Source organism: Mchenga conophoros, linkage group LG6 (genome assembly GCF_057382185.1).
Source record: "Mchenga conophoros isolate Kocher_MC1m ecotype Shallow Benthic linkage group LG6, M_conophoros_male_GT1.1, whole genome shotgun sequence".
NCBI classification, from domain to species: Eukaryota; Metazoa; Chordata; class Actinopteri; order Cichliformes; family Cichlidae; genus Mchenga; species Mchenga conophoros.
This window is the reverse complement of record NC_140531.1, coordinates 34,235,898-34,254,434: the sequence shown is the minus strand read 5'-3', so window position 1 is coordinate 34,254,434 and position 18,537 is coordinate 34,235,898. Positions and strand designations below refer to the sequence as shown.

The 18,537-nt window shown below is 41.1% G+C and overlaps 2 protein-coding genes across 5 annotated transcripts in view; one reads left to right on the top strand and one right to left on the bottom strand.

Moving 5' to 3' along the window:
- Positions 1 to 8,474, top strand: part of aspscr1 (ASPSCR1 tether for SLC2A4, UBX domain containing) — a 21,786-nt gene extending 13,312 nt beyond the window's left edge. The window contains exons 14-17 of one of the 2 annotated variants that reach the window (XM_085277666.1): positions 3,207 to 3,258; positions 3,414 to 3,483; positions 5,338 to 5,525; positions 8,219 to 8,474. In XM_085277666.1, the coding sequence (XP_085133792.1) occupies positions 3,207 to 3,258; positions 3,414 to 3,483; positions 5,338 to 5,525; positions 8,219 to 8,229 (321 nt within the window). In that variant the 3' untranslated portion in view covers positions 8,230 to 8,474. Of the gene's footprint in view, positions 1 to 975; positions 1,131 to 3,206; positions 3,259 to 3,413; positions 3,484 to 5,337; positions 5,526 to 8,218 lie in introns of those variants that run through there. The other variant, XR_014892783.1, reaches the window with a different exon arrangement.
- On the bottom strand, positions 5,639 to 18,537 carry LOC146573094 (UDP-glucuronosyltransferase 2A1-like). Of its 3 annotated transcripts, none has more exons than XM_085277670.1 (8): positions 18,144 to 18,537; positions 11,772 to 12,252; positions 11,503 to 11,651; positions 11,287 to 11,418; positions 10,998 to 11,085; positions 10,063 to 10,282; positions 9,575 to 9,872; positions 5,639 to 8,960 (listed from the first exon to the last, which is right to left on the bottom strand). In XM_085277670.1, the coding sequence occupies exons 1-7, from the start codon at positions 18,393 to 18,395 to the stop codon at positions 9,593 to 9,595; spliced, it is 1,602 nt and encodes a 533-aa protein (XP_085133796.1). In that variant the 5' UTR covers positions 18,396 to 18,537; the 3' UTR covers positions 5,639 to 8,960; positions 9,575 to 9,592. The 3 variants fall into 3 exon arrangements, with proteins under 3 accessions (XP_085133796.1, XP_085133795.1, XP_085133793.1); XM_085277669.1 differs by having other exon boundaries at positions 5,639 to 7,490; XM_085277667.1 differs by having other exon boundaries at positions 5,639 to 9,872.

Sequence of the window (18,537 nt, the reverse complement as noted above, 5' to 3'; positions counted from 1 at the left end):
GCACACTCTGTCTGGCTCCGCTTCCCTGTCTATACATCAATCTTCGACACACACATTTAAAGAATCTTTAATCTTTTTTTGTCATGTCACATAGACGTTGGCACACACACACACACACTTTAATCACTTTGTGTCATGTCAGGAAAGGAATGTTTCCCAACCCAGAAGTCCTTTGATACCAGTCATCCCCTCCCTCATCCGTCTCCCCCTCTGTCTTCCATCAGGATCCGTTCTGCCTCTTTTTCCTTTTCTCTCTCCATTCCTCTCTTCTTCTTCTTTTTTTTTTTTTTTTTTTTAATTTAAACACACTCACCCTCTCCCTCCCACATACACTGGTCTCTTCTCGTTGGCCTCGTCTTTTTCCCGAATGGAAATGTTGCTGCTGCTGCCAGACGGAGCAGGATTGCAGGAATGCCTGTTGTTTCACTGTAACACATTGTTTCCTGCTCACAGGGCTGTAATAATAGCAATTAGGCCAGTGTGTCCCAATTTAGCAACCAGAGAAAGGACAGTGTGTGTGTAAGACGGCCTGTGGTGTTGGGTGAACCCGCCAGACCCCAGCTACAGCCTTTATTTTACGCTGCTGATTATCTAAGAGTCTGGAGGGAAAGTTATATGCAAAATGTTTTATGGCATCATTGCTGCGTCTAATGTATATTTTAACTGCTGATTAGAGTGTCTGAAGAGCCTCATTCCTCTAAAAAAGAAAAAAGATATTTGTCCTCCTAGCAGCTCAGCAGCAATCTTAGTTTGAGCTGTCATCATCAACTGCAATTACGCTGATTATCGGGACATTAAGACTGCATTATAGGGAATCCCCAATCAACAATTTTGACACAAACTTTTTAAAAAAAAGCTTTTTTCCCCTTCAACGTTAGTCATTTCTTACTGTTGCAGAATTCTTCTGAAGAGTTTTGGTCCAGATTTTTTTTAAATGTCTGGTTTCTGTCTTATTATGTCTTTGCACATATGCAGTTTATGTGGACAGAGATGACCTCTACCATGAAGTTCTTCAGGCACATGTAGGAAACCGTTACCTGTTGGGAGGAACTGAACAGAGCCCAGTCTCTACATGATTTAAGTCATTTTGGATCCAGGACAAAGTACAGTCCTCACAAGGATAAAAGCAGGTTGTCGAGAGTGACAAGAAGTGCAGTTACTTATATTCACAAGCTGTAGCAAACATATATTCAGCAGACACATCTTAAATACAGCAGTTAACTTTGCTTTTTAACACGAATATCTAATCGATCAATCAAATAGCAGCATCTCAGCACATTCAAGCAGGTAGACGTGGTCAAAACGACGACCCGCTGAAAGTGTCTTTGAATGTGGTACGGTTGGAAGACAACACCAGGTGTCACTTCTGTCGGCTAAGATCAGGAAACTGATCAGCAAGTCACACATGCTCAACAAAATTGAGCAATAGAAGATATAGAGGATATTTTCTTGCTGCACTTTGGGAGCCTTCACACCAGCTGTTTGGATGGAAAAGTCTGGATGGGTTTATAACGGGGGTAATCAGCATTTCCACCTCCTTTTTTAAATTTTGCTTCTGATCAATATACATTGTTGATGCGAGTTTTGAGATCATTTAAAGGATGATTATTAGAGATTTTAGTAGTATTGGTAAGAACTGTTGAAAGTCGGGATTCAGAAAGTGGATTTTAAAACGCTGCGGTGCTTAGACTGTGTAATTTATGTGAAAAGATGCTCTAAGTGTTGTATTTTAGTGTTCTTGGTTGTCACATATAAATCTAAAAAGATTTTTAGGAATGGTTTTGGTTGCTGATGGTCTCTGTCACCTGCTTATGAGTCAGAAAATGTTTATGAAGTTTCATCTGTGAGACTGAAGGAAGCTATTGAACCTCTCTTTTTCAGGGCATTTGTTTACGTGGTAATAAAGCTCTTTAGGAGGCACATGTCACTTTCTCACAGCTCTGCACGTATGTGTCTGTGATAAACGGATCAGTTCTTTCAGGATTCCTGGAGCGGAGCGTCTGCTGCTCATCAGTGTGTCGTAAGAGGATCTGTTAACTAGATGAAGGAAGAGGGAAAGCAGCAGAAACATCTTTAGGACTTTAGTGTTTTTAATTTTGTTTTAATGTCTTACATACACACTTACCAATAAAAGGCCTTTTGAAGTCGTGAATCGTCTTAAATTCAGCTCGGATGGGTCGTAAACGTTTTAATTAAAAGAATTTCCAGAACCCACCACCACTATTTCTACACACTGAGGTTTCGTAAGAGTAGGTAACATTAGCTAGCTTTAACTCATGCCTAAAAAACAATACAAATACAAAGAGGCACAAATTCTCAAGCCAGGCGTGGGTCAGTTTAGATCGTTTGGCCTCGAGGTTTACGACACACTGATGAAAAACCCTGATGATGATTATATTGAAGAAGGCCTTGTTGGCCAGCCTGCTCGATGGCCTCAGGAAGATGTGAGTGTAACAACGAATGGCTTAATGATAAAGATTAATCTTGGTTTTAAAAGCTGGTGCCTAGAAATCCTCACGACGCAGCAGCACTAGTGTGCTGAGGTCTCTTTTTTTTTCACCTCCTACACCTCATCTTTTTAGATTTTTACTTAATACCCTGATTATTGCATTACATTTAGAATTATTTTTGACTGAGCTCTTTAAGTTTTTTTCCTGCTTTCAGCTGCTATCCTCATTTTTTTTTTTAGACTAATCTAGTCTTAAATTCAGCTCAGACTTATTTACACCTGCAGACATTGCGGCGTTGATGACCACTCGCTGAAGCTCCTGTGCAGCAGATGTTGTCTTTCCTTTCTCTTAGTCTGACAGACGTGTGCCCTGCCTGCCTGTCTGTCTGCATTTCCACCTCATAATTGTACGGTTGATAATTTCTGGCTGCAACTGGCCCATTATACCCATTAAGACTATCACTGGAGAGGAATGTGGTGCTTCAGGGGTGAAAGTGTTTTCACTAACCATTTGATTGGTGCTCAATTTGTGGTCTGCTTCAAAGAACCAACGGTTGCTGGTTCAGGTCCCCCGAGCGATGAATCATCCCCAAAAATGAACCTGACTTTGACTTGGATGTGGCGGCAGCTCTCGGTTTGCGTGTAGCGGGAGGTGGTTTTGTTTGGATTCTTTCGTGTTTTGCAGAAATTGTAATGTGTGCCAGACATTTTTAGAAGCTTCCGTTCACTCCTGCTCTGCTCCTCTGTGTGTCTGCAGGCCGACCTGTTTCCTGGTGCGCTCGTGTACTTCGGCTCTGATGTCAAGACAGGTTTTTGTCTGATTTCCTTCTTTCATATGCTGACTTGGATTAGATACTGGTGTATTATCGAGGAATGTAATGTAACAAAACAATAGCTTACATTGTGTGTGTGTGTGTGTGTGTGTGTGTGTGTGTGTGTGTGTGTGTGCACGTTTCCTCCACAGATTTTTACATGAAGAGAGAACTGCTCGAATCCCCCGTCTCAGCCGTACAAGCAAACGAGTCCATTGCAAGGTATGTGCACGTGTCCGTGTGTGTTTTAAATGTGCAGTTGGTTGTGTGTGTGTGTGTATATATATGCATTTGTATCCCGCAGCAACCAACCTATTTTCCTGTCACAAAGCTGTCATCATTGGAATCCCTTTGAGGTTGTGCCTAAACAGCAGGTGCCCCCATGCGCCCTCATTTCCTACACACGCATACAGATTCTCTCTCGCTCGCTCACACACACAAACACATACACGCACACCATTTTCCAGTCTGTCTAAAGATAGAGCCAGCTCCCCAAAAGTCACCCCCACCTGTTGTCCTTCAGCTCCATTAACAAAGCCTCTGTTTCAGATCACTATCTCGTTTAGCTTCAAGCTCAGGGTTAGTCAAACTTAAATTTTTCCAGCATGTGTGATTCCTCATAACTTTAGAAGTAAAACACAGAGCTAGATTTTCATAGGTTTTAAAGATGAAAAGCCACATTTTTGCTTTTCTTGACGAGTATTTTCTTTCTGACCAACCTTGAACTTCACTGTGATGGAATACATCCTAGTTTCAAAAGCAAAACTCCACCTATTTAAGCAGGATGCACTGGGTTTATTGGTGTAGGTGTTATCCAAGGGTCTTGGTATGCATCCTACTCAGACATGGTGGTGTGCAGTCCTCCAGAAAACCAGCAGTGATGGTTTATAGCCCAGTAAAACATATCAGAGTTCATGAGGTAGAGGGAGAAACGCAAACACTGAAGTGTGAGAACGGACCGTGGCTGCAAATCTCACTTCATCTCATTATATGTTGTAACTAATGTCTTCTCCATGGTTGATTGGAGGACCAACAGCAGTACAGGCAACAGACTAGTTGTTCCACATGTTTTGGATGCTGCCCCCTGGTGACAGCAAACACCTACAACTTGTAGGTGATGGTCTATGAAGTTATGCATAGGCCCGACACACAGCTAGGCCAGATTCCAAAGAGATGTAATTATTGGTGATCTGAAAGTTTGATCTGTTTTTTGTGCTTTAGAACAGTTTGGTTTGGGTTTCAGCTTTCAAACATGCATATGATAGAGGTGGTTAGATCATATGAAAGGTATGCTGTCACTTTTTAATTTTGAAAGTGCTTGTTTGAGCATTTTTTTTTCAAACTCTACTCTTTAAGAATTAAGTTCTTAAATATCGTCCACTTCAGTAAATGTTATTCTGTTTAAACAGGGTGACATAAACAGTCAGCAAGCCATATGTAATCCAGTATCGATATTCAGCTGATATATTGGTCTGTTCATACTTTGGTTATACATGATATACTCTCTGATCCAGCTGTGACAGGTTCAGGTGACAGAGGAAATTACAAAATGCATTTTCTGTAGACAGTAACCGGAAAAATCACCATATGGGATAAATGGTTGGTCAAAACAAATCACTGTATCTGTAAGATTCCCCTTTTCCTACATTCACTCTGTTTCAAGTTTTCAAATTTAGTCGTATCTTTACATGATTGTAGTTTTCATCTATGAAATTAAGGGACAACATTGGTGTTCACATGTTCTTTATGATAGTTTAGACTTATTACACTGATCAACCAACTTTGATGTCCTGAAACAGTTTTTTAAAATCAATTTTCATTGATATGAACTCAAGTGCCCGGATCACAGAGGCCCTCAGGATCAGTGGATGATGTCTCCATAGTTTGGCGAACATTCAGTTTGCGACTATTTTACTTTGGCATAAAATGGCATGTTGCCTTTACTCACTTTACCAAAATTTATGTGGGAGCAACTAATTATGACTCAGACAAATGTGACAACTTTGTTCAGTGCAGCATCCTCTCATACTCGTGTCATTCATTTTGTTCTCTTTTTTCTTTCCCTTCCTACTTCAGCTGCATGCTCCAGTCCTCAACTCCCTCCTCGAGCTCTGGTGGCTTCAGGGAGCCGCTGCCTCCCCCAGAGCCTACAGTGGAAGCCAGCGGATCCACACAAAACGAGGAAGACCCATTGACACAAACCCAGGCCGCCAAACCTGCCAGATCTGACCCGGGCAAGGTGCCTAAATGGCTCAAACTTCCAGGTCAGGACAGAAAATAGAGCACACATACAAAGAGAAAGGATCTGTGTTTAAGTAACACTGGTTTTTTGGGGGTTTTTTTAATAAAGAAAAGACAATTACAGGTTACAAGGTACAATAACTGTTTCACGCATCTTCAACAGCACATGGAATCAACCCTTGATATCATGAGTGAGGTTCAGCCAAAAAGTTATCAGAAGAAGAAAAAAAACATGGTTGATTTATTATTTCACCCCTTTAAGATCCTCTCCTCGTTCATCTATGGCCCGCTGTGCTGGACTGCTGTCATTTCACACGGACTTCAAATACATAAACATTCACATTAAAAACTTATGAGGAAAAGATTGAAAATTGATCTGAAATTAGTGAAAGAAACTCTGACATTCACAATCACGCCTCTCTCAAATCCCAGTAAGCATCAAACAAATACCAGTTTGAGTCCACTGCCTTCTTTTAGTCCTCGCTGTCGGTTTGAATAATTAAACTTCCAGTCCTGCACAAAGAAAACCTGTAGGCACAGCAGAACTGCACCAAACACGTTAGCTGCAAAAGCTCCTCTAACACATTTAACTCAGAAAGAAGCATTGCCCCCCACCACCCCTTTTTTTATTTAATGTTGAGAAAGAACAGAAGGCTTTGAGGCACACGATTCATGTCATGGTAAACACACACACACACACACACACACACACACACACACAAACCACAAAACCACAGCTAATAGGACATGGCTTTTTGAAAGCTGAATTTGTGATGACTCAGAGGATCAGGATGCATGTAAGGATGATCCAATTAGTTCAGGATGGTCACCCCCTCCAGCCCATGAGACCACTACAGACACTCATCGTGCCCAGGGAGAGAGCCTGCTGCCGGGCCACATCACACAGCACGAGCCCCTGTGGTCTGACCAGTCCCAGCGCCTCTCTGTTGTTCTACTGTGGTTGTCTCTGGTGGTCACCGTATTGATGTTTTTGTTTGGTACATGGCTCTCTTCTTCTCTGTCTTCATCTTGTTTGTGTTTCTGTTCATTTTATTTCTGGCTGATCTCCGTGTGTGTCCTTCCGCATCTCTGAAGAAAGTCGTGGCTGTTTTGTCTTTCATGAGGAAAGTTAAAAGAAAAAGTGGGGAGGCTGAATCAGGAATTATAGATTCCATGTGCGGACCACTACAGAGGACACACACACACACACACACACACAGAGCATATGAGGCTTGTTGGCATGTCTTCGTTAGTGTAATGGTCAGAGTGTTTTGATGCTTTCCCGAGGATTCGGTATTAGAGCCAGCACACTTGTAGTGTTCAGCCTTCTGGCGTCTTTCTGGCCCTCGATTAAAGCCCGGCATCTTTTAAACTAAACTTCTTCTCCTTCCTGTTTCATGATGATCTGCCTTGTGTCGTGCTGACTGGATTTATTGCAGGTTTCATGCTGTGAAGGGTGTTTTGAAAAACAGCGCTGGGGTGGATGATACCAGGTTTGTTTTTAACTGGTTTTCATTGCATCCAGGCTCGGTGTTTGTGTATTGATCTGGACAACAAAGCGTGTTTAACATATTCAGGATATGTTTTCCTTATCTGCCTTAATTCACTCTGTCATTAATCAGCACTTGAAGGCAGTCATCAACTTTCTGCGTGTGCATTTTAAAGGACAAGTTACAAACAGTTTACTCCTAAATATCTGTCTTATTGATGCTTGTTGGGTAAAGAAAAAGCTTTTGATGGTCTCTGTGTAACTTCAGATTCAAAATGAGACCGTGGTGAGGTATGTTGTAGGAGTGACAGATGAGTTCAAGGTGGGTGTGGGATCACATCGGGGATCTGTTCAGAGCCCCTTCTGTGTTTGCAGTGATAATGGACAGGCTGAGATCAGGCGGGAGTCTCTGTTGAATATTGTTTTTGCGGATGACGTCTTGATCTGTAGTCAGAGGAAGCAGCAGGTGGAAGAGAGCCTATAAAGGTGGAGGTATGCACTGGAGAAGAGAGGAACGAAAGTTAGTCCAAGCAAGGCAGAACACGTGTGAAAATGAGAAGGAGGCAGGAGTAACAGTGTAGAGGTAGTGAACCTAACGGGTTCAAACACCTGGGTTCAGCCATTCAAAGCAACGGCCAATGTACAAAAGAAGTGAAGGGGAGAGTGCAGGCAGGATGGAGTGAATGGCAACGTTTAAAAATGACAGTGAGAGCAGCAGTGATGTAAGGTTGTGAGACAGTACCACTGATAAAAAGACAGGAGGCAGAGCTGAAAATGCTGAGCTTTGCATTGGGATTGATCAGAAAAGACAGGATTAGAAATGAGTAGACATTTCTCAGCTCAGGGACAGCTCCAACTGAGGGTGAGGACGAAGTCAAGGATGGCCTCCGGCCCTGTGCTGCATTTTTTTTTTTCGCCCCCTCTCGCCCCATTTTCCTGTCTCTCTTTACTATTTCACTATCCTATAAAGGCAAAAATGCCCCCCGAAAAATCTTAAAGATGTAGACACACAGTCTCAAGAAATATATATATTGAGCTGTAAATCAGCTGTTACTGCTGGCTCAAAAGATTTGCATGCATAGAAACACCACTTACTAACAAAAGATAAAATTACATGGTAAAAGAAAGGGACAAGGAGGAGGGGTAGCTAAATGGGAGCTAAGAGAAATACTGTGTATATTTTTTGTTGGCAGTGCGTTTAATTCCTGCTTTCTGTTTCTTCTACAGGTAAGAAGTAAAGCTTCTGCTGTGCTGAGGACCCACCATGACAGACTGATGCAACTTAAATGTTCGCTATGCTTCACTAGAGGCTCAGCTTTGTGACCTGCAGTGGATTTAATCCATCAGAGCTGAAGCCGGGGTTTTAAAATGGTTAAAATAAAGATTGAAATGATTGAATGCGTTAATTGTCAAGAAGATCGGTGTGTTTGATTCCTGCTGAGAGAAAAGTGAAGTGCAAAGTGAATAAAGATTGATGAACAAATGTGTCTGTTGTATTGAATTTGAATTATGCTAGCACTTAATCACATGGTGCCACATCTAGGTAAGTTTGATCAGGATCTGCAGTTAACATTTTCACCATCACCAGGGTAAAGGCTGAATATAATAATGATATTTCTCTTGTTTATTTATTCGTTGCTGTCTACTATTCATATTTTATTCCAGTAAAGTTGGTGTGGAGCACCCACAATTTTCTTGTACATGTACAGTGACAAGGGTTGTTCTATTCTACAGTTTAGAAATGCCACAAAGTATTGGATTTTGGCATTCAGAGAAGCAGAATAAGGAGACAACATAGGTTTGTGTTGTCAGTGCACCATCTATCAAAGTTGCTACCCCCAAACACAACATGAAAAACAGCTTTGATGATTCTCCATCTGCTTGCATTACACTGCAGCCCTCCTCACAGCAGGCTTAGCAGATAACAGGTGCTGTTTTAAAGGTGAAACGTCCCTGGAGGCTTAAAGACCTTTAGCAGGAAAAGCACAGGTGAGACAAATTTCATTAATGACCGCCCATTTTATGTAAGCGTCCCCAGTGAGCTGCACACTCCACAACCTGGATCACTTTAGTGGTTTAGCAGTCATTTTTAACTGTGTTTCTCCTGCTGAGGTAAACTGTTGAATGTGTCTAGGGAGGGAAAATTTGGGTCAGTTTCTGCAGTCAGAAAATCGATGGACTATTGAAACTTTCTCAGCACATGCCGTCAAGGGAAAGGAAGGACAACTATTTCACCTTGCAGAAGTTTAAACTGGTTTTCAAGTATAATAAATGTTTTCTTCTTTTTGGATGTTTGCAACATTTCTTAAAAGTTTGCAAACTCCTATCCATCCATCTTCTCCCACTTTTTAAGGGGTTAAAGAGGGGCTGGAGCCTGCAGCTCTCATAGGGTAAGAGGCACAGTAGACCCTGGGAAAGGTAAGGAAACTTGCAGTAACCTTCCGTGCTCTGGTTGTAAATCCAGCATGAAGGACAGAGGACAGTGAGGAATGAGACCTCTTGGTCTTCTGCTTTCTGACTGGTTTACCCCCACTGCCATTTCTTCTGCCCCAAGCAACCTATCACCTTTTGCAACGTATTTACCTTCAAAAATATCTTTCTTCAGTCCTCCTTCTCTCTTCCTCCTCGTCGTCTGCACTGCTGCAGGAAGCAGCGTATGACCACCCAACACAAAGCAGCGGCAGTCATCAAAGTGATGAGCAGGACAGCGCCTGTGTCCAAGCTGTGGTACTGGAACCAGTTCAGATTATGTGAAGCCAACCGCAAATGCCTAGCTCCACCATGTCGCATAACAAACTCCAACCAGAAGACGGCAGTATTCAGTGGCGTCACCGGCTGGTCGCGGTGCACCGCCGACAGACGCTGCATGCTGGTCTTGTAGCTGTGCATCATGGGAAACGTACAGGAAGTCACATGGCTGTTTCATTGTTAAACAAAAGTGCACTTTTAATGTAACGGAGCAGGGTCAAACACAGGAAATCAAAATTTAGTAACAGGTCCAAGTGCATGGAGATCGGTCTTTGCACAGAAATGTACATAAAATACCTTTTTCACAGTATAATCACCCTTACCTTGGCTGGTTGACGATGGCATGCAGTGCTTCTGCCAGCTCCTCGGCTGTCACTTTGTTGAAGTCGAGGACGATGGCAGTGCCGAGGTGGCTCATACGGTTAAGATTATAAGACTGATCGCCAAACACCGGCAAGCCGACCAGAGGCACGCCGTGAAACACAGCTTCGTACAGACCGTTAGTGCCGCCATGAGTCACGAATGCTCGTGTCTTCGGGTGACCTGAGGGGGGGAAATAAACAAAACTGTAACTGTGAAAGAACCTAACAAATATTTTTGAAAATGTTGGAAAAAATAGGCCGTGTTGGGCTTTTCTTTTGAAATCACACTGAGCTAAATCAAGGTGAAAAGGTTCGCTTTGACTGAAGAAGTGCTTTGAAACTGAAATTCAAGTTTTGCTATTTAAATTTTTTTTTTTTAAAAATGTGTTTCAGAAAACAAATGAATTATTTTGTTGTGGGCGTGTATCAAGAGGAAGAGGCGGGGCACAGACTGATGTTTGACAATTTATAAATTAGCAGTTTGGTTGAAGATGGCCACCACTTCCCAGGCTGACAGCAGCCAACAGGTAAACACTATTTCTGATTATTCTATGATGGAATATATTAACAGGTGAATGTTTGTACCATGTTAATATACATATGTTTAAAAATGTATTATGGCGTCTTTAATTTGCAACAAATGTGACACAGGAGCTGTCTATCATTAGTCTACGCCCTGTCCCTCCCCCTGGTTACACGCCCACAACACAAAAGCAAGGTCACAAGTCTGAAACTTAAAAAAATTTGATTAGAATTATTTTAATTCATTTCTCTTTTTAAAAACATTTTTTATTCATTTTAAACACCACAATAAAATCAGTTTCTAATCACCTTTTCAATTTAAAAAACAAAAACCCCCTTCCATACAATCCTATAATAACATAAATGAGTCACACCGAGCAGATCGTTCTGAGGGATCCAATCAGAAATCTTTATGTTTGGCGCAAGTGCAGGTGGAGCTTCACCACGGTGACGCCAAATCACCTGAAAGGAATGATATACTCATTGGTTCAAAGAACCAACAAACAGGTAAAGTTCTTGCACTCAAAGCACTTTACTGAGCTTTCCTCATTCATCCATTCGTACTAGCACTTTTTCAATGCTTAAATGCTTTAAATACATTCATTCTGCAATGGATGCAGTGATATGATAACCCATATTCTGTTTGCCTGTGAGTGCCCTGACCTTCTGAGGGATTCGTCCTAAGGCGGTGGCGATGACGTTGGTGCGCTCCATCGTCAGATTGGGTACCATGGAGCCAAAAGAAACAACGACTACACCAGGATCACCTGAACTCTGCACAAAAGCCTCCAGGTCCTGTAAGGTGTGACATCATCATTACATCATCATTTAACTGTGTCATTTCAGAATACAAGTACTGTCAATGATCAGAGTCCACACCTCTGGCAGCTGATTGGCGGGTCTGCAGTTCAGACCACCCACGTGTTTGAAGTTGGGTGGGGTTGGCCGTGGCGTATCGATGTCCCAGAACGTCCTGATGAGCCACACGTCAGCCTTCCCCAGAGTCTCACACACACTGGTGGGAGTTCCTGTTTATACAGCAAATAAGGAGTATGACTTCAAAATAAAAGCTTGAATTAGTTTACTTTTATTCCTTATGCCTCATGAATTCAGACAGACGATGACATCAGTATGATTTCACCTCTGACCTTTAATCTCACTGTAGTATTTATCCATCGTCAGCTTCCAGCCCAGTTCGGTTAGCACTGATGACGCCACATATGTCACCAAGTTGATTAGTCTCTCCGTGAACGTCATGTGGTCGTTGTACAGCACAGGAGCTACCGGGACATAAGACGGCAGAAACACAGCGTGGCCACAGTGACGCTCAAAAACACTGCCTAAGCTCAAGCGTAGCGAGATGACGAGCGGCACGCCGAGCACATCAGCCACCAGGTCGCCACACATTACCAAGGAGTCAAGTAGGACGACGTCGAAAGCGGCATCCCGCAGAGTTGCCATCAACTGATCGTTCTTTAGAATCCCATCACACTGCTGCCTCGCGAAGTCCAAGCTCCGCCCCATGAAGTCGATCAGCTTCATGGCCACTTGCAGCATTGAGGGGTCGTGCATGGAGAAGTGGATGAATTCCTCAATGGGGCTCAAATATTCCTCCTTGCTGTATGGCACCTGCAGGGAAAAAAACAAAACAAAACCCCCTGATCAAGTTATTGATTCTTGTTAAATATCAACACTTCACAGTTCTTTTGATTCCTCATAGGGATCTGATGGAAGACAACACACTGCTCAGCAGTATCAGTTATCGCCTAGTAAGGGTGTGTTGTGAGTTCAAAGACAAGCACAAACAAATAATGAAAACAGAAAAAAATAAATAAGACTGAGGTCCTATATCAGGAGGCTTCCATGGTAGTGAACATTCACTGAAATAATGTTAAATCAATATCAGATTATCAACATTATTTTAATTTATTCAATGCTGAAATCTGACATTTTTCATCACATTTTTACATTTAACATTGAACCAACAAGGAAATCAGGATTAAAACAGGACTTTGCAGGTATTTCAATCAGTATCAAACCACTGCAAATTATTTAAACCTGTGGGAAAAAATATTATGCATCATGTAAAAAAAGGATAAACATTATCTGTAAACCATTCTGTTACAATTTAACAGTTTTTAAATATTTTTAAGCATAAGGGTTTATCTAATATAAAAATGACAATGAAGATCTTTGCATCACTTAAGAAAAAAGTTTATTTTATAAAAACATTATTTTCTTTAAAATATTACTTTAAATTCCCTGTTTTTTGTTTACACCAGGATGGAGGTGGATATCTGGCGTCCTGCACCACCCAGCCAATCTGGAGCACTGCCTGGGCAAAGGAAAATTCAGAAACTCAATTTACCCCCACCTGCTGAGTTAGGCCATCTAAAATAAAAAATCAAAAGCACAAGAAAGAGAGGCTCATCTGAACTCAGATGATAGCCTCTAGCCAAAACTCTTTAGCAGGGAGAAAGTCGACACACTACTAGGCATATTATCATGAAAGGCAGACAGCCTTTAGAGAAGAAAAGAGAGACTGGCCCACGTGCTGTAGTGCTGGAGTGCCACAGTTTAACAGAAGGTACAAGGAACAAATTGCGGCATTACTTTGTTAACCTGTTCACTATATTCCAGGGTGATAAGAATTAACCAAAATATTGCAATGAAATGGCTTTCACCTCCTCTTATTGGATCTTCCAATGATGATCTGCTGCTGTATGTACATACAGCAGCAGATCATCATTAAGCAGTTTAACCAAACTGTCCACTGCATCCTAACTGTGAGGCAAAACCTCAGCATCAACAGGTTCAGTGGAGCAGGACTGACAGAAGCCTTTGAACTCTTGATGGAGGTCCCTTGCTTCTCTTGTCAGCTCTGTCACCATGATTATCAGTTTTTGTAAGGCACCATCTGTTGACAAGAATAAGAAAACTGAGAAATACTGGCTTGAGACGTTTAAGTAGTTCCATCTGCTAAAATTGCATACAAGTTTCTCTTGTTCACTTATGAATAACATCCTATGTAAAATGTCAAAATACAACATTTTAGGACTTTAAAAGTTGCCTCACAAAGTTTCTAGAATCTAAAAAGAGTCAAAATAAAAGAATAATTGAGAAAACTGAAGTTAGTGATTAATCTTAATTTGTGTTTTAGTGGTAAAAATTATAATGAAATTGTGATAAAAACTCATTTTCAAATACCTTTGGGATAGATACAGTGGGATGCAAAAGTCTGGGCAACCTTGTTAATAGTCATTATTTTCCTGTATAAATCGTTGGTTGTTACAATAAAAAAATGTCAGTTAAATATATCATATAGGAGACACACAGTGATATGAGAAGTGAAATGAAGTTTATTGGATTTACAGGAAGTGTGCAATAATTGTTTAAGCAAAATCAGGCAGGTGCATAAATTTGGGCACCACAAAAAAAAAAAAGAAGAAGAAATGAAATCAATATTTAGTAGATCCACCTTTTGCAGAAATTACAGCCTCTAAACACTTCCTCTAGGTTCCAATGAGAGTCTGGATTGTGGTTGAAGGTATTTTGGACCATTCCTCTTTACAAAACATCTCTAGTTCATTCAGGTTTGATGGCGTCCGAGCATAGACAGCTCTCTTTAACTCACACCACAGATTTTCAATAATATTCAGGTCTGGGGACTGAGAAGGCCATTCCAGAACGTTGTACTTGTTCCTCTGCATGAATGCCTTAGTGGATTTTGAGCAGTGTTTCGGATCGTTGTCTTGTTGAAAGATCCAGCCCCGGCGCAGCTTCAGCTTTGTCACAGATTCCTGGACTATGGTCTCCAGATTCTGCTGATACTGAGTGGAATCCATGTGTCCCTCAACTTTGACAAGATTCCCAGTCCCTGCACTGGCCACACAGCCCCACAGCATGATGGAACCACCACCATATTTTACTGTAGGTAGCAGGTGTTTTTCTTTGAATGCTGTGTTCTTTTTCCTCCATGCATAACGCCCCTTTGTTATGACCAAATAACTCAATTTTAGTTTCATCAGTCCACAGCACCTGATTCCAGAATGAAGCTGGCTTATCCAAATGTGCTTTAGCATATTTCAAGCTGCTCTGTTTGTGCTGTGGGCGGAGAAAAGGCTTCCTCTGCATCACTCTCGCATGCAGCATCTCCTTGTGTAAAGTGCGCCGAATGGTAGAACGATGCACAGTTACTCCATCTGCTGCAAGATGATGTTGTCGGTCTTTGGTGCTGGTCTGTGGGTTAACTCTGACTGTTCTCACCATTCGTTGCTTCTGTCTCTCCGAGATTTTTCTTGGTCTGCCACTTCGAGCCTGAACTTGAACTGAGCCTGTGGTCTTCCATTTTCTCAGTATGTTCCTAACTGTGGAAACAGACGGCTTAAATCTCGGAGCAGCTTTCTGTATCCTTCCCCTAAACCATGATGGTGAACAATCTTTGTCTTCAGGTCATTTGAGAGTTGTTTTGAGACCCCCATGTTGCTACTCTTCAGAGAAAATTAAAAGAGGGAAATTTACAATTGACCCCCTTAAATACTGTTTCTCATTACTGGATTCACCTGTGTATGTAGGTCAGGGGTCACTGAGCTTACCAAGCCAATTTGAGTTCCAATAATTAGTTCTAAAGGTTTTGGAATCAACAAAATGACAATAGTGCCCAAATTTATGCACCTGCCTGGTTTTGTTTAAACAATTATTGCACACTTTCTGTAAATCCAATAAACTTCATTTCACTTCTCAGATATCACTGTGTGTGTCTCCTATATGATATATTTAACTGACATTTTTTATTGTAACAACCAACGATTTATACAGGAAAATAATGACTATTAACAAGGTTGCCCAAACTTTTGCATCCCACTGTACCTTTGAAGACCATAAGTCACCCAAAACAGCTGTTATATTAAAATATCATAACACCTATGCTGATAATAATCACCATGGCTTATGAGAATTCTGACTGGTTCATACATTTGCCATGACTCGTTGGGATCATTGTCCTCTTCATTGCAGCGTGGACTTTGGATGTTTCTCGAGGAGGATATGGGGGTCATGAAAGCTCCTCTGTAGTTATCCAGGAGCTAGGAACAATTTCTGTGTCACTAATACTGACCTGCATAATGAACCACTTCATGTTTTTTTGTTTTTTTAAGTTATCCTGTCTATGATAACTAGGGGGAAAAGAATAAATAATGAGTTCATTAACTGGCTTTAGAGCTTGATAAAAAAAAAAAAAGATTAATGTTTGACAAGGATGGCAATCAATGTTGTGCTGTCAGGGCATAAAGGATATTTCCTAGTAAGGTTTTGGAGCTTTGTTACACCAAGCCTGCAGTTCAACCGCCACACTCGGTAGCATCCAATTCTGGGGGTACTGGAAGTAAGACTTGTTATAACAAAACCTTCAGAAAAGTATTAGCATGTTTCAGCAGTGCCATCTACAAATTGTACTCCTTAAGACAGGGTGCACTTTTCAGTTACTACCTTTCTGTATTGTTCTGAATGGCCTATCTGAGCCACAAGTGCATCATAATGCAGGTGCAGTAATCTGTGTCCTTTTTTCAGTTGTGACATCTTTACATGAAGCTTTTCTGAAAACCTTTTCACAGTTTGTTCTAAAAACAAGTGAAGCTTGTGCAAGAAATTTAATTTTCATAAGGAAATCCTGAGAGTTATCTAAAGGCCTAAAGAGTCCACCAGCTGTATCCAAACCAAAATGATGGTATTCCCCACCATCCATGTTTTATCCCTACCATCCATCTTTGGGTAATTCTGGGTGAAACACATGCAAAATGCCCAAGACTGCAGTCAGTGCCACTAAAGAGACTGAAAATGTTGAAGCACAGTATTTTAAACTTGTTATTAGGAACTCAGTAGTTGGAGCTTCAGCACCACCATCAGTATCAGTATGATGTGAATCAACAGCTGATGTACAGCAGTCGTGAGCTCTGTCCAGTGATACAGAAGTCTCACTGACTTCTAAACTCAGCTAATAGTCCCTGCCATTTCTTTTAACTGGTGGCTTGTGTGCAACTGAGTGACAAATGTCTGAAACCCCCGACTCCACGCCAGCATTGACCTAAGGTTGCACCTCGTTGACCAATGTAATTCCATTATGAGTGCTTTTAAAAACCAGTTAAAAACTTTTCTATTCAAACAAGCCTTTTGTTGATCTACGTATTTTATATTCTTTACATTATTTACATTTAACCTCTTACATTGTGTATAATGTCTATTGATTGTACTGTTTATTTTAATCTTTGTGTACAGTGCTTTGTGACTGCCTGTCTGTGAAAAGCGCTTAATAAATAAACTTTACTTACTTACTTACTTACTAGTAGTGTTGTGCAAGTTCAGACTTTTATAACAAAGGATATTTTAAGGACTTGTTTTAAGGACTTGTTTATCTTACTGTGCTTAACTGGAATCTGAAATAAGACAATGAAAAGATGTTAATAAAAAGAGGGAGAACATAAAATTCAAATACATACTAATTACTTACACATTATCCCCCAGACGTTTCTCGCAAATTCCAATAAAATTTCACCTTCACAATTCCACCCCTATAATACAGTTAAAATACTCTAATTATCTGAGTGTTAGGTTTGTTTTAATGAAAGAGCCCTGAGAATTAATCTAAAGAACTGCTGCTTTATTTCAATCGTTCCACTACTAGTACTTGTGTCTAACAGCTGACCTGTCAGATGTGTAGAAGAACACAAGTTTAAAGTTACCCATTGTCCAAGTATTACTAGCTTTTGCCTCTGAGCAGTGCTGTGTGTAACCTTTTCATTATTAAAGTCAAAGAAAATAATATGATAGACACCTGTGTGCAGCATCAATAAGTTTAAACTGTTTATTTAAAATCCTAAGAAACTAGCAGGGTTGGCTCTACATTTCAAGGCTGTTGATTACAAATATCGATAACACCGTGTAAATTACGGTACAAAGTGCGTAATTGTAAAATAATAAAAACGTAGTTAGAAAATAACATTTTGAAGCAACTTTATAGCCAGCCATTCTTTTTCGCTTATCCTCATCAGGGTCACGGGTGTGAGGCTGGAGCCATAGGGCGAGGGGTGGGGGGTACACCCTAGCTAACAACTTTATAGCATCATTGCTAATATAGCTAGCTAGCTTTATGGAAGGAAAATTCTGAAAATTATGACATGAAAATGTAATATTTTCTCAGATATTGTGTTGTCTAAGAAAAGCATACTTTTCTCCTTCTGTTTAAGCTAACTTGCCCTACTATTTTGTATGGGCTAATTTTAAAAATCAGTGTTATTCTAATGTCATTACTACTACATCGCCAGGTAGCTCTGACGTCACGTAAGAACTACTGCTTGTTATCTGGGTTTCCTCGGAAAATCTGAAACCGAGTAAGATCTGAAGCCCTGGATTGTGTCTTTCAGTTCTGAAGAGTTTATTCTGTTTTTCTGATCAATCTGAGTCTCTTTACTTCTCTTTCTGTTCTCCGTCAGGCTACAAACACGGTGTATAACCGCCAGTGTTACCTTGAAAACCAGGAAGTTGAACTTGGCGGCGTCGCGGCTGTTGTTGTAGTTGACAGTAGGCGATGCATCGGGCACTAGGATGGTGACCGAGTGGTTTTTCTTTACCAGCTCTTCTATGATGGTCCGCATGTTCAACCAATGGCTGAACTCTCCCGGAAAAACCAGAGCATGGCCTCCGTGTACTGGAGCGACAGAATGAAGGAGCAGGAGGGAGAGGGGAAGAAGAAGAAGAGGATACGTGGGAACCTGCATCGTGTGTGAAACACAAAAAGATCCCCAGTGTGTGAGAAAAATCTAATGTCAGATTGCAGCTGCAGGTCCAGAGTGTAGTCTGCCTAGAGGTCAGCTACGAGTTAAGAGCTGCACTCTGACTGGACGACAACACACTGTGATC

What these genes read in the sequence shown, in the direction of transcription:
- LOC146573094 (XM_085277667.1), bottom strand. Translation starts at nt 18,395, where the DNA reads ATGCAGGTTCCCACGTATCCTCTTCTTCTTCTTCCCCTCTCCCTCCTG. An exon ending in TCAACTTCCTGGTTTTCAAG is followed by an intron (nt 12,253 to 18,143) that starts GTAACACTGGCG and finishes TTTTCCCTGCAG; the next exon opens with GTGCCATACAGCAAGGAGGA. An exon ending in TAGGACGAATCCCTCAGAAG is followed by an intron (nt 11,086 to 11,286) that starts GTCAGGGCACTC and finishes CATTCCTTTCAG; the next exon opens with GTGATTTGGCGTCACCGTGG.